This window comes from Macrosteles quadrilineatus, unplaced genomic scaffold, assembly GCF_028750875.1.
Source record: "Macrosteles quadrilineatus isolate MER2022 unplaced genomic scaffold, UCM_ALF_1.0 Scaffold_2__2_contigs__length_208266976, whole genome shotgun sequence".
Classification (NCBI taxonomy): domain Eukaryota; kingdom Metazoa; phylum Arthropoda; class Insecta; order Hemiptera; family Cicadellidae; genus Macrosteles; species Macrosteles quadrilineatus.
In genome coordinates, this window is record NW_026542595.1 from 16,605,463 (window position 1) to 16,621,328 (window position 15,866).

At 32.2% G+C, this 15,866-nt stretch overlaps 2 protein-coding genes across 3 annotated transcripts in view; one reads left to right on the plus strand and one right to left on the minus strand.

Moving 5' to 3' along the window:
• The window catches only part of LOC128985888 (ATPase WRNIP1-like), a 92,930-nt gene extending 80,849 nt beyond the window's left edge, over positions 1–12,081 (plus strand). The window contains exon 8 of the mRNA XM_054405855.1: positions 11,893–12,081. Coding sequence (XP_054261830.1) covers positions 11,893–11,899 — 7 coding nt within the window. The 3' untranslated portion in view covers positions 11,900–12,081. The remainder of the gene's footprint in view (positions 1–11,892) is intronic.
• LOC128985892 (TNF receptor-associated factor 6-like) lies at positions 2,030–12,044 on the minus strand. Of its 2 annotated transcripts, none has more exons than XM_054405866.1 (3): positions 11,851–12,044; positions 10,364–10,499; positions 2,030–2,654 (listed from the first exon to the last, which is right to left on the minus strand). In XM_054405866.1, the coding sequence occupies exons 1-3, from the start codon at positions 12,032–12,034 to the stop codon at positions 2,120–2,122; spliced, it is 855 nt and encodes a 284-aa protein (XP_054261841.1). In that variant the 5' UTR covers positions 12,035–12,044; the 3' UTR covers positions 2,030–2,119. The 2 variants fall into 2 exon arrangements, with proteins under 2 accessions (XP_054261841.1, XP_054261842.1); XM_054405867.1 differs by lacking the exon at positions 11,851–12,044 and adding an exon at positions 11,592–11,668.
• Positions 12,082–15,866: the final 3,785 nt, after the last annotated feature.

A 15,866-nucleotide genomic window follows, 5' to 3' on the forward strand; every position in this document is an offset into this window, starting at 1 on the left:
CCTAGTTATATAACCAAACAGTAAAGCACAAATCAAGAAATTAACCCTAAAATAATGGAAACAAAGTTTCATCGACGCTAGCGCCTTTGTGTCACGTACATGAACTAGACACAAAAAACGTGCTTCAAAATTTACAATGGGATGAGAAGTCTACTTGTGTTGGTTAGTCTATGGTTCCATCTTCCACTGCCTTTACATTTTCACACTTACCATTAAGTAAACATAGTAACAGATATTTCATTGATTTTAGAAACAAAAGAACACAGTGTACTGCTTAGTTTTATGATATTTTCCTTGGTTTAGTTTAATCAGTGGTGTAGCAAAACAAATAATAAATGTATCAAATAAAGTAAATGTGAACTAAGAAGCTATGTTAAGATAAAATAAGAGTATTTTGTATTGCCATTTGATAATTAAATATAGGTTACACATATACAACAGATTTTAGAAAACAAAAATCGACGACGTAGGCCTACAATTTAGTTATTGGTGATATTCTTTAGTTTAATTTAAGCATAGGTTTAGCAAAACACAATAACTTAATTTACCTAAATATACATATAAAAAAACAATGTGATGTGCAAGTTATGTTAAGTTAATCTAACACATGTTAAGAGTTAGAATTGATTTAAAGTAGCCTCCAAATTCATACAAAACATCTATACATTGTAATTTTCATACTTTTTCCATGAAAACATATCAATAACATCCATACTATTATATAAAAATCTAATGGTGTCTGTCTGTATGTGTGTTACTAATAGGTGCAAAAACTATATAGTTTTAGAATAAATAATCCATGATAAAAGGAAGGTTGGATTAAAATAAACCTACCTCATAGTTATGGAAAATATTAAATTTAATTTCTTTGTATCAGCTCCCTGAAATTGTGAAATACAGTTTAGCAGTTCTTCTTGTTTACATTTAAATGTCAAAGCAAATGTAAACAAACATTGTTAGTGTTCTCATCGCAGCCATGGAGACCAATAAATATTTACTTTTAAAAAGTTCACCTCAGAACTTTTAAAGCCAAAGGGGCAAAGCCTACGGTCAGTATCGAAATGTGAATAGTCCTATAATGGTCCTTGGTATGGTAGCTATATTTTTGTAAAATTTAAGCCCAGTTGGTTCAGTAGTTTTTGCACCAATTAGTAACAGGCATACAGACAGACACCATTAGATTTTTAATTTTTATATAAAAGTATAGATAGATATATATATGTGTGTCCGTTAGCGTGATAACTCAAGCAAAAATGATCAGATTTTGACGAAATTTGGTACAAACGTTTAAACCTACGTTTATTCGAACGAGTTCGCGAACCAGCGTAATTGGGCCATGGGAACAGTGGCTTATGCGGGGTTTTATGGGGTAAAAATGGGTTTTTCTCATTTTTGATCCTAAAAACAAAAAATTTTTAATTTCTTTCTAAACCATTTTGTAGAGCTTAAAAAAGAAATAATTTAGTATATTGAAGCACTGTTGTATGCCTAACGGTCACGGAGAAAATAAAAAAAGTGTAATATAAAATTCCCTTGTTATTCTTATAAAGAAAGTGAAAACTGTTGTAGTTTACTTGTTTATGGATATATGTTGATACAATTTGGCAAATTTATTTATTTCATCCTATACTATTGACGGATAGATTGAAGAGGTGAGGGGTGTTGGAAGGCACTAACAATTATTTTTAACAAAGGTTACTTGTACAATTATCCATTGCATTTTATAACTATGTTTTCTAATACATGTTACAATTCTGTGTAATACGTCATGGGTACAGCATAGCAACGCTGGTGGCGCTGCCTACGATTGACAGGCAAAGCTCTCTCAAAACACTTAATGCTTTTTACCATGCGGTTGGCCTTCTGGGTTATAGTAGTACGTTTTCTGTGCCCTAGCTGACGCCCAGACCATGTGGTTGATTCAAAGACATTACTGAGATGTGTGATGATAGTGATAGCTGGTGATTTCACCAAATGAGGGATGTGTGGCAAAAGTTCAAAGGTTTGAAATTAACAGAATTTTGGCTTTATAAATATAATACATTTTAGTTTGAAATGAACAGAATTTTGGCTTTATAAATATAATACATTTTAAAACAAAACTGTTTTTGTCATATGACTATATAAACACATCTAATTTTACAACTAAGGAGTCCTCATAAATATAACTGTTGTGTAAGAGTGTGTCCTGTGTAAAGCCAAAGCCAACACACTCCTCATTGTCCTCTGTAGAGGTAGGTCTGTGCCAGTCTGAAGTGCTGCAGATTACTCTTGGATCCCATATCTGAGACATTATATCCTCTGGTGTATCTACACTCTGGTCTACAATAGTCACTCTGTGTTTCAAAGTGAATGGCCAATTCAGTTCATCATCGTGTTCGCCTTGTGCGAGGCCCACATGAATGTAAATATTGCCCTTGTCTTGATGAGGGAACATTTTAATGTACATTCTGTAACCTCCGTTCACATAGAACCCAGGACTGCGTAAAGTTTGCTGTTTTATGTTCATCATCATGTTGTTTTGCATTTCCCCAATTTTCCAATAGTAGGAAAACACTTTTTTACCAGTCACATTATCCTCGTGTACTGTGTAATTATTTTCTTTAAATTCAAATCCTCTCGGACTAGTCTTCTGAACCTGTCTTAGTGTTGAGCTGAAATTTAGAATAGCGTTTTAATCCATCAAAATAATTAAGAAGAGACTTTCTTGAAAAAATTACATTCCATATAAGAAAATGTGTTTTGTAAGTCAAACTTTGTAATAAGTTATAGCCAATGTTGGTGGAACTTAAATAAAAGGACTAAAATTTTCACAAAGTCTACAGCAAAGAATTTAAGTTATAAATAAAACATAAATATGTAGTTGCTTTGCACTTTTTTCAGATCGCCAATCATTGTTAATGAACCCTTAAAATTTTTATTTTAAATGTAGTTTACTTCAGGGATGCCCAGGAGGGGGGGGGGCATAGCGCACTTTGCGCCATCAGAATTTTTTTTTGGGGGGGCATGTTTTTTGGGTGGATTTTGGTTTTATGTAAAGAATTTTATTCCAGTAAAAAATTACAGGAAAATAAAAAAATAAATTATCAGAATCATACGCAACAGTAAAAAGTACTGTTTATTTATTTAAAACCCTTTAATCAGGATTACCAACTTCAAGTTTGCTGTTTAGAACGACACCAGAATTTTCACGTCAATCCGTAAATGTATTGCTCTTGTTAAGAGGACGGTTGGTAGGCCTAATGGCTCAACTGGCAGTGACAACCCTGTCTGTCACAGCCATTATTAGAGGATGAGTAGGCAACAGTCGTTTGAATTGTGCTTTTATTACATTGTGATTGTACCTTATTATTTTGCACGAATCACGATTAATTAATTATTTATTTATTAAGTGCTTTTGAAAATTACTACATTGTGTAGCATAGTTATTCTAATATTTACAGTACAAAATAGGTTACATAAAAGTTTTTATCAAATGACACTGTATATGAAACAACTTAGATAGAGCCTATAAAATATACTTATTCAGATGGTATTTTTTAATCAGGCTATTAATGATTTTATTAGCTTTTTTTTTCATACTCTTGTAATTCAAGCCTTTAGGATACAACTTACAGAATCGGTAATAACTAGTTACAAAGTTTAATGATGTAATCCCGGCATTAGACTATATTTACCGCTAAGTTTTTATAATTTCGCAATCTATTTAGACCTAATGCAAAACATCTGGTTTCAGTATAAAAGATAACCCCCATCATCATGAAAAGAATATTAAATCAATGCATTACTAAACTTTGGAAATTAAGAATACATGTCATTGTAAGTTTGCAAAGTGTAATACAACACTGTTACTGTATATTCGGACTGTATGATACAGTGCAAAATGTACCTCATTGGTTTTATTAATTCGTACCTATCAAATTAGGGACTAATTTATTCATACTACTGAAAGTTGCTCTAGTCCCAGCCGCTTATCCACTGAACCACAACCAGCTGTTTTCATCATTACCAATAGATTTAGGGACGTATCAGGGCATATTTTAACCCAAATCACAGAATAATCTACCAAAAATGAGCAAAGAATGAGTGTGAAATTTGTTTTGTTTTAAAATAAGGAATCAGTTTACCTATTGCGTTTTCTTTTTAAACTCAATAAATGTTGTCCTTTAGAGACGGGATGAATAAAAAAAAACTTTAAGCAAAATGTTAATGCAAAAATGTTTAAGGCCGACCGGATAAACAAAGAATTGTACATAAAAATGATGATCAACAGAAAAAAATAAAAATGTTGGGGAAAGGTTTGTGAATTGTACATACATTCATTATAAAAAAAAATGTAACTTTTCAATGATTGCCAATAAAATTCACCAGAAATCAAAGTGAAGCCTACAAAACCACACTAGGTGTGCGTTTTTACTGACATAAACTAACTAATGTTATAAATTAAAGGGTAGAGTGTGGATGTCATGCTTTAGGGGGGGAATTAGGCTTGGTTTGGGGGGGGGGGGGTATTCGCCATTTCCCTTGGGGGGGGGGCATAACATAAGCACTTCTGGTTTACTTTAACAATTTCACTTTGTTTGTTATATTCTAACAAACAAGTTAAGTTAAGATTGATTTATATCCTGGAAAATATATAGGAAAAAGAGTAAAAATTTTCCTGTGGATAAATCTTCTCATGTTGCATATATCAAAGACTACTACAGTAAACTCTAATATGATGCACAAGCATGAGGAAAAAGCTCTAGCAGTTGGAAAGCAAAGAAAAACAGGACCCACTCACTATATTTAAACAATTTTAGAATACAAGCAATTTTTGTTTTTGGAAAATTGATTTTTAATTTCTCTTCTGGATGGATACGGATACTATATCATATAAATTAAATACCCCTGCTGCGGCAATCTTGCAGACTAAGCAAATTTCGATTTGCATGATTGAATTTTAACTTTAAACATATTTAGATAACATTACGTTAAACAAGCACCTGGGTTTGATGCTAAAGGGAGGGTAGTAAAGTGTGTTTTTTTAGTAAAATATTAAAAGCTTATATAATTAAGCTTAAAATAATTATTAAGCTTATATTTTAGAATAAAATAAATAAATTTGCCATGCTTGATCAAAATATATCCATAAACAAGCAGGCTACAATAGTTTGCCTATTCTCCATAAATAAAAACATGGGACATTTAAATATACATTTTTAGCGTATTTCCCATATAGGGAATAAGCTATTACCGTAGTACTCATGGTAAGACCTGGACCCGGGACCGATTTACTTTTTCGTTTTGAGGTCCCCAGAGGCCAAAACACCATCCGTTCAAATTCATATATATATTAGCGAATTTCCCTATAGGGTAGTAGGTATTACCATAGGTCTCATGGTAAGATACCTGAGACAGATTTACTTTTCCATTTTAATGTCCCAAGAGGCCAAAAACACCAAAATTTATCTGCTACGGCTACTGAAATTACCATTGGGGACGTTTACGGCATTTCATTACACTTTTCTCTTTCCAACAAACACTTCAACCTATTAGCAATATACAAAACTTTTGATTGTAATGTTGAAATGTTCTTACATGACCTAGAAGTTTACTTATTTAATATCTATAAATCACATGGTTATTTATCTTGGAGACGCTAACATTGACATACTAAACATGAATGTTCTCACACATAGGTACTTAAACATTTTAACTGGATCGGGATTTACACAATGCATCGACAAACCTACACGAGTGACTCAAAATACAGCAACATGCCTAGACCACATATTTATCAAATACAAAGACTTGGAGAGTGTAAAGTCGGCTGTGTTACAGACTAATGTTACAGACCACTACAGCACCGGGATCACTATCACATTGGGGACACCGAACTGTCACTATGACCCACCGCCACGCACACACTTGGACCACGCACTACTCACTCACTTCCTCACACATTCCAACTGGGATCCCATAACATCTTGTCATGACAATGTTGATTTCTGTTCCGAACATTTTACCAGAATCATCTCTAATTCTGTTGCTGCGGCTAGTAAATTGGCTCATAACAAGAAATCGTGTTTCAAAAAGTTAAAACCGTGGATAACGTCAGACCTAATACATCAAATAAGAGTAAGAGATAAACTTAGTAAACAAGTCAAAAAGCAGCCTTTTAATAACGAACTTATTACTCGATACCGAGAAATTAAAAATAGTTTAAGTTTTTCTTTGAAGCTGACAAAAAGAAACTATTATAGAAATAAACTACACTTGTCCGGCAACAACCCTAAAATGTTTTGGGGCATAATCAAAGAAATATCTGGTAGAAAATGTAAAAAAGATTCCTTTCCTATTGATAAGTTTGTTCCAGCGGACCAGATATCTCCAGCCCAAGGTCTAAGAGTTGCCAGTGATTTCAACAATTTTTTCTCCTTTGTAGGCTCTAATTTAGCAAACTCTATCGATTCAAGTGGGGGCCCAGTTGTGAATGACAATGACTTTGCCCATGATTGTACATTTACACTTCACACAATCACTGAACCCGAACTGGAACGATACATTTACAGTCTGCGCGGTGGGTCAGCACCTGGCTACGATGGTATCTCAGCCGAAGTCCTGAAAGCCAATTTCCATTTGTTTAAAAAACCACTCTTACATATAGTAAATTTAAGCATTTCATCAGGTACTTTTCCTGAATGTTTGAAACTTGCCAAAGTTTTTCCTCTTTATAAATCCAATGAGTTTGCCAATATGAATAATTACAGACCAATATCTCTTTTGAGTGTATTTGCTAAGCTAATTGAGAGAATAGTTAAAGATCAATTAGTTACATTTCTTCAAGCAAACAACATTTTGAGTGATTGCCAGTATGGGTTTCGCTTGGACAAAAACATTTCAGATGCATTGTTTGACATTAATAGGGACTTAAATTCGACAATTTCAGATAATGAACACCCAATATTAATATTTTTAGATCTTAAAAAGGCATTTGATTCAGTTGATCGATCTAAGCTTTTTTCCAAATTAGAAGCAGTTGGCGTAAGGGGTAACGCACTTCAATGGTTTAAAAGTTATCTGTCTCAAAGATCTCAACTTGTATCAATACTTAACACCAACAGTAATATTGAATATGTTAACTATGGAGTGGTTCAAGGTAGTACACTTGGGCCTTTTTTATTTTTAATATATATAAATAATATTTCAAAACTTAATAATTTTGGTAAGCTTTTCTTATTTGCTGATGACACTTTAATTTTGAACAGCGGTAAAACTTGGCTTGAGTCCCGCAACAAAGCTTTGCACGACCTAATGGAAACCAAGTTATGGTTAAACCAGAATATACTCTCTTTAAATTCATCAAAAACTAAGTGTATGCCAATTTCTTTAAGTTTAAAATCTGATTATAATCTAGAAAATCTCGTCATTCACACCTGTGGTGATTACCTTGACGCCAACTGTACATGCGAATCTATTGAAAAAGTAGAGTCATTCAAATATTTAGGAGTGGTCTTTGATTACCGTCTTAAGTGGTCTAGCCATATTCAATATTTAAACAGTAAAATTAGAAAATATATTAATGCTATCGGTCAGCTGAATCAGATTCTAAATGAAAGTGAAATGAAATTAATGTACTATGCTTTTGTTCAATCACTTTTATCCTTCGCAATCATAAACTGGGGGGGTTGTTCTAAAAGTATTTTAGAGCCATTAAACATAACACAAAAGTTAATATTAAAAATTGGTTTTGGGAAGTGCAGGCATTACCCATCTGACACTCTCTTTAAGGATGTGTCAGTTTTAACGATCAGACAACTTTTCATAAAAAATTTTTAAAGTCATATTTTTAAAAATTATACCAACATTTTCTCTATAATTTCCCATACACATAATACTAGATATTCTACCCGAATTGGAATAACATCACTACAACTGTACAAATCCTTTTCATCGACCAACTCATTTTATATTGCACACGTCCTATTTCGTAACTTACAAAACTATTTTCAAAGTGTTAATCTCTTTGACTCTCCCACTTTAAACATATTCAACCGCCGTGTCAATGAGTGGTTACTTGGTCTAGGCAGGGACGAGGCTGAGCTTATCATCACAGCTGATTACAGACACAGACGCTCCTGACACGACATGCGACCTGACCATTGTACCCTGACTCGTTATCCACCGCCCACTTCTCCCCTCCAGACACACTTTCAAAGCCGTAGAATTCCTGTCACTATTACAGTTCAATTATTTTTATTTAAACTTTTGTTCTCGTAACTCCATTTACTCCTATTTTATTTTCACCTCATCATATCTTCTGTCATTTATTTATTTATTGCATTTGATTTTAATGTTTATGTTTGGACGCAACTACATTCGACGCACAGGCTCGCTGCCCATGTCGGCTTATTCCTTATAAAGATGTACGCTTTTTTTTTAAACATAGATGTAATGTAAAGGTTAATTTTATTTTATTCTTAAATTCACTTATGTTTTTTTTTCTTCCTTTAAATATTTGTGTACATATTCTGTATATACTTTGTTGGAATAAAGAAATAATTAATTCATTCATTCATTCATTCACCATTCGTTCAAATTTTTATATATGTATATATATACAAGATACAAGATACAAGATACAAGAACTTTATTGTTAGTAAAATACATAATGTGGTACATTAGTATCTCCTAACTCGTCAATTAATCCTAAACATTAACATAAACATAATTTAACACAATTTAACTTCTTCACCTTAACATATTCTAACATTCTTTAATTAGTAAATTAAATTCATCTTTAGTCACTAGCCAAAATTCATCTATTGTGAACAAACAGAGCTTAATTAAAACTTTCTTCAACTTCTTTTTAAATAGATTAAGAGGGAAATTTTGAAATTGATTTGGTAGATGGTTCCAAAGTTTTGGAGCAAAAAAAATACTTGCCAATGCTTGTCGCCTTATGTCATGCCTACTGATATGGATGTTACTTTTACCTCTAGTGTCATATGAGTGAATTTGGTCATTTGTTGTTTTAAAGATGTTAGCTTTGAAATATATTAAAACTCGGTAAATGATTATGCAAGGAACGGTAAGAATCTCAAGATTTTTGAAAGTTTCCACACGAGAATCCCCAAAGCTCAGTCCCGCCATACACCTCAAAACTTTTTGTTGAATGGCTAGGAGTTGATTTGTGTTTGTTTTGGTAGTGTATCCCCATATTTCGATACAGTACGTTAAATTGGAATAAAAAAATGAGTAGTAGATTGTTTTCAAAGTTTCAATAGAACATACCTTACCAAATCTTCTTAATATAAAAACTGACCTTGATAATTTTGTACTAAGGTAATTTACATGATCATTCCAGTTCAGTGAACTGTTTACCATGAGACCCAAGAATTTAGTTTGTGGAACAATATCTATGACCTGATCTTCTTCCACTAAAATTTTAGGGTCAAAACTTAACATTCTGGTTGAAAAATTCAAAAAAGCTGTCTTATCTATATTTACTGATAAATGATTTTCATTAAAATATTGGATTATGCCAGTTGTAAATATATTTGTAGAGATTTCCAAAGTATTTAAGTTTGAATGATTTAAAATTAAAGAAGTGTCATCTGCGTATGTTATAATTTTGCCAGTGTCGTCACTATTTATGTCATTAATGTAAATTAAAAATAACAGAGGCCCTAGGACTGAACCCTGGGGAACCCCTAGTTTCACCTCTATGTGGTTAGAAAAGAAATCTTTATCATTATGTTTGATTGAAACAAACTGTTTTCTATTTAGCATGTAGGACTTTATTAACTCAAGCGCGGAGCCTCTAATTCCATAATTTTCCAGCTTATCAAAGAGGATGGTTGGGTTCACACAGTCAAAAGCTTTCTGGAGATCCAAGAATACCCCAAAGGTGTAGTTGTTCTTTTCTAATGCCTCAATAATGATCTCAAGGAAATCGGAAATTGCCGTTGTTGTTGATTTACCTTCACGAAAACCGTGCTGATTTTTGTTGATAATATTTTTCTTTTCAAAAAAACTTAAAAATCTTCTGTGAATAATTTTTTCAAAAAATTTTTCAAATAAAGTAAAATATCAAATATCAAATCAATATCAAATGTATAGATATTATATATTAGGTAATATATAAAAGAATTTGAAATGATAGTGTTTTTCGGCCTCTGGGGACCTCAAAACAAAAAAGTAAATTGGTCCCAGGCCTAATTCTTACCATGAAACCTATAAAAATAGCTTATTCCATACATGGGAAATTCGCTAAAATTACATGATTTGAATGTAAAATTAAGCTATTACAGGTTACAGTCAATCGTTATTTTCAATAATTAGTACAATTCACTATATTTCACAGTCTTGTTACACTTACCTGTGTTTATTGTTCTGATTTAAAACTTCTTGTATATTTGCCAGTTTCTGTGATGTTTTCAACATAACTAAGTACATTTGGTTTATTTGGCTATAAAATTCTTTCCTGAGGGTTTGGAAATGTTTATCTAAATCCTCTAAAACAGAATACATATAGTTATAATTTTTATGGTGATACCCCTAGATGAAAAACCTTTCTCAGTTTAAACGTCATTCATAATAAACTGATTACAGTCTTAATTTTCATGCCTAACCACATATCACATTTATTTAACAACAGACTGTTTAAAGTACAGTAGGTGTGTAAGGATAGTCATAACGACACAAGTAGAAAATTTAGTACGAGCATTGGCGAGTGCGAGAGTTGCTTACACTACTAAAAAGTATATTAAAAATCACTACAGTAGACTCCCTCTAGTTCGGCTTCGGTTGGATCGGCCGCCGGATGGTCCGGCCTGGTCTCAGGGGGACAAGTCACATCGTCACGGGGGAATTGCCTTCGACAGGATTTAACTTGAATGTTTAGTTTCCAGCCAGAGAAGTAAACAATTCATGTCAGTTTAGTTGACGGGTGCTTCTATGGGTGAATTGTTGCATATTACCTGTAAAACTATGTTACATAACCTCAAAAATACCGAGAACATTTTATAAATAGTTTCTCTTCGGTCTAATAAGTTGAAATGCAGTGTATAATTAAATATTTCGGACCATTTTTTTATGCGGTAGGTTCTCCCATTATTATTTTTGAAACACCACAGTTTATTTGACAAAAATAAATTAAAGCAAAACAAAGAAATAGCCATCGTTAGCTTCAAGGTCAAGCTATCCGCTTGCACTGACAATCATCTGTTCTTTACACAACTGATGTCTGCTGTGCACTTGTTTGCTATCTCAAAAACAGTTTGTGATTGGGTGATTAGTAACCATTTTTTTCTGTTCTTTACGTGATTTATTGTTGTACGTTCAGTGTTGTGTAATTTTTGTTTTGCTTGAGTAAGCGTGATTTTAACGTTACAGTTTTTATTACTGAACCAAGGTTATTGACTTAACATATCACGATTGCGCAATACTATGATTTGTATTTTGATGATGTAAAATGCACTACATCCGGTTAGTCCGGCCGTTTTGTAGTTCGGCCAGTGGTCCGGTCCCGAGGTGGCCGAACTAGAGGGAGTCTACTGTACTCATAACTTCTAAGAGAGATGAGAGATTATGTTTTCGTTTATAACCTCTCATTGCCACTGATTGAGATGCAGCGACTTGTTGTCCCAACCACTTACTCATTGTTTAATCAGTTAAACTGTTCCTCATTGGTCCAAACTTGTACTGTAAAGCAACAAAACAATAATGTAATGCAAGTAAACAATACTGTCGAGTGAATCTTTTCAATTGCAAGGACTGAATTTAAATGGCTGGTTTAAAAAACGATCTTGGGTAAAATAAATAAATAAATACAAATCGTAATTTTAGATGAAGGCTAAGACTCACTGTTGGAACACACTCCTGTAAGAGCGTGAGTGAATGTTGCAGTTGCTGAGGCGACCAGCTTGTCAGTGACAATGTGACACGTGGCATGCTGTGTCTCACTGACCTCCGCCTCTGTACTGTGTGTTGCGTGGCACTCAGCTAGGCCTAGTAGCAGCACAATCACCGCACATTGCCACACTCGCATGCTGTCTCTCCTAGCCAGACCCAAACTACACACTTGGCATCCGCTGTGTGTTGTGAGGTTAGACAAAAATAAATGTTGATATGATTCTTTATTGAAGCGTTTCATTTTTGGCCTACATCTTCTGATGGATCTGAGAGATTTATGTGGTCACTTTAGAGTTGAATGTCTATTTTTGCTGTAGTTTATTTTGTTTCTTTACATTCGCCTATTACTTTGGACGTGCACATTACAGATTAATTAATTTTGTTAAGAAACAACATTGGTAACAACGGTATCAGCAATCTGACACATACTTTCTTCCATTAGCTTGTCTACAATCTTTTATCATAGGCAGTGGGAGAGTAACTGTGATATTCTATGGTTAAAATAAAAAAGTTGCGATAACTTTTGATCATAATTTTTACAGCAATGGGGGTTGTACCACTCTGTTTAGAATCATAGTGACCATAACATGCTAAATTTTTATTAAAATTGGCCCAGCTGTTTTTTACAAAAACCTTTGACCCGTAATTTTTACAGCAATGGGGGTTTAGAATTAAAAGGAATATAACATACTAAATTTTAATCAAAATCGTGTTATTTAAATTTATATGTTCACCATCAAACATCAAAATTTCCAAAAAAGAAAAACTTCGGGAGATTGCCCTAGTAGCACAAATATGTATTTTATAAATATATTTTATATATTCCAAGTTGTATTTGATAGAACCTGGAATAAAATATATAATTAATATATCTTTAATAATAGTTTGATATATTCAAATATATATTTTAAATATTACCAAAAAGCAATGCAAAATATCAATTAAATATAAGTTTTGAATATATAAAATAGATTCATAATATATATTGTTAAACTAAGTATAGAATCTATAATATACATATTGTATATGTATATTTTTCCTATTAAATGTAAAAAAAAATATGTGTTGAGAATATTTTAAATATATATATAAAATATTTTTGAAACTATATTATATTTAAAGTATTTATAAATATTTTTTGAAACACATCAGATATTGTTATTAATAAAATAATAATATTTTTGTAGAATATATATAATCTATTATAATTGGCAAATAAATAATTTGCATCTTTTTGTTTTTCATAGTGTTTATCAATTTATACATGCATTTTTTGTATGATAATTGCTATTGTGAAAGTGTTAAAATTAAGTAAATAATAATATATAGGCTACTCTGGAACACTATACTCTAAATGTTGTCACTCTATCATGCACCTAAAGAAAAAAATTACGCATATACCGTAGTTAAGAGGCAGTATACATGTTCGACAGCTACATGTGGGTCAAACGAAAAAAAGTGTTGATGGGTTTTATTTTTTAATTGCAATATGTGACAATGAATGCGATCATAGAAATCTCGAATGATTGGCTAGAAAAGGGTGCTAGAGACTGGGGACCTTTTAAGAAACTAATTACGGTTGTATATGACGTTCTAAAAATAATTATATGATTTACTTATGTCATAAATTACATAATATTATTTACATGATATTGTATTTAAATTAGTTTTTGTAGTATACTGTATTTGTATTCGTGGGACTACTCACTATTCACTACAGCACTATTCAACTCAACTACTTGATGCCAAAACAGATTAACAGAATCATATTATACTGTTGTATCAAAAATATTTTAAGTATTTCAACCATTGCAACTGCCGGCTACTCTTCCACCATTTGCAAACAATGACTCACAACAATCGCAGATAGCTCAGAGGTAAGGTATGAGGCTCATAAGTCGAAGGACCCAGGTTCGAGACCCGTCCGGGCCGTGAAAATTTTATCTAGTTTTTTTTTCAAAATTTGTTTTTATGAACTATTTAATCAATTTACTCAACTGATAATAATTGTGCTTTTCATACTAAATCTTTATTATTTTGTGTTTTTATGTTTAGGCCCCATAGGATGTTTGGAAGTGATATTAAATACATTTTTTATTTAAATATTAATCACTAAAATATATTACTAGAACATATTTTTTAAATATTTAATAGATTCAAAAACATATTTTTTATATATTTCATATATTTTATAAAATTGACATTGATACACACTTGAGATATATAAAACAGATTTTAAATATATTTATTCATATGTATTTAATATATATTTGTACTACTAGGGTGGTACCTTACCCACATACCAAATTTCAAAAAATTCGGACCACAGGTATGGTCTGTATCCCTGTACACATCCACACTTACATACATGCACATACACAAACACACACACAGACATAACTTCAAAAACAACTTTTTTGGGTTTCGGACCCAAAACGAATATATCCACCCAAAAATCAAACTCTAAAATTTTGATGAAAACAATACTTTCTCTAAATACTATTTATAGGCGTAGAAAGTAAAGAGAATATATATTTCAGAAAATTAGAAAAAAAAGCCATTTACTAATGTGGTTTTTCCATAAAATTAGAGCGCAATGCAAGATTTAAAATGCTTTGAGAATTTTGTGATTTATACTTGCTCTGTGCTAGTTATCTCAGGGAGTGCACCTAGAAACATGGTAATGAAATTTGGCCAAAAATTTACTTTCTAAAACAACAAATTTATAATTTAATATGGGTATGAAAAAAAACATAACACACTATGCTGCATTTTATAATAGGCTTTTCAGAGCATCTTTTAACATTTTGTAGAATCGATAGGTGACGGTTGGACTGATGCAGACTAATATTTACCACTCCTACTTCTTCAAGATTAACAAAATTATTGTCTTGATAGCTAAGTAATTATAGAGTTTTAGAACTCGCCTTAAAATATGAAACTTCTGGTTTGATTCCAAACAAGATCAATTCTGAACCCAGATGTCATTTGTCGTTGGGCTTGTTTATGGATATATTTTGATAAAACTTGGCAAATTTATTTATTTTGCACTAAGCTATTAATATTTTACTAAAACCCCACAATAGTTTCCTTGTAGCAGCAAACCAAGGTACTCGTTAAACCTAAATTAAGTAATTTAAATAGATTTAATTGAAAATCAGTTCAGACAAATGGAAATTCGCTTAGTCGGCAGGTTTGCTGCGGCGGGGGTATTTTAATTCCATTTAAATATGAGTACATATAACGTTAACATGGTAAACTCCAGAGCCACTGGGGCAGAGTCCTTTTGACGGATCTGCACCAAACTTCACACAAACCATCCTTGAATAATGCTTAATAATGCCTGAAAGTTGCATTACAATCTGTCAAGCGGTTTCGGAGTCCATAAAGGACAAACAAACAAACATACATTAGATTTTATATATATAGAATTAAATATCGTTAATTTTAATCTTTAATGAGTAGCCTACTTAGGTTTGCTGCTACAGGGAAGATAATAAGGTGTGTTTTTTTATTGAAATATTGATAGCTTAGTATGAAGTGAACAAATTTTCCAAATTTCATTGAAATATGACCACAGACAAGCAAGCTACAACAGTTTATTTAAAGAGGTGGTGTCTGCCTATTCATGGATATAGGAAATAATTAAGACTATAATTATAGTGTCCCTGTTGCTCGAATTCGAGCAATTGCTAAGTATTCCAGGTGTTATTTTAAAACGAATAAATGTAATAATTTCAGATGACTTTGAAAAAGTCGAGATTGTGGAAATACTCAAGACAGATCGAGTATCGAGTGAGAGTGATCGAGTGTTGTTTTTTTTTAACAGATCGATATAATCAACATTTCTTGTAAATATCTTATCATTTTTCAAAAGCGAATCTTGTTTTTTAGTGTTTTCTACAAATAGCCTTACTCATAGCCGCATTACATTACAGCCGAAAAACATTATTTCTATTTCTTCTCCT

Coding starts and splice junctions, on each gene's coding strand:
- LOC128985892 (XM_054405866.1), bottom strand. CDS start 12,034: ATGCGAGTGTGGCAATGTGCGGTGATTGTGCTGCTACTAGGCCTAGCT. Junction 10,500..11,850: donor TACAGGAGTGTGTTCCAACA/GTGAGTCTTAGC, acceptor ATTCTGTTTTAG/AGGATTTAGATAAACATTTC. Junction 2,655..10,363: donor AATCAGAACAATAAACACAG/GTAAGTGTAACA, acceptor TCTAAATTTCAG/CTCAACACTAAGACAGGTTC.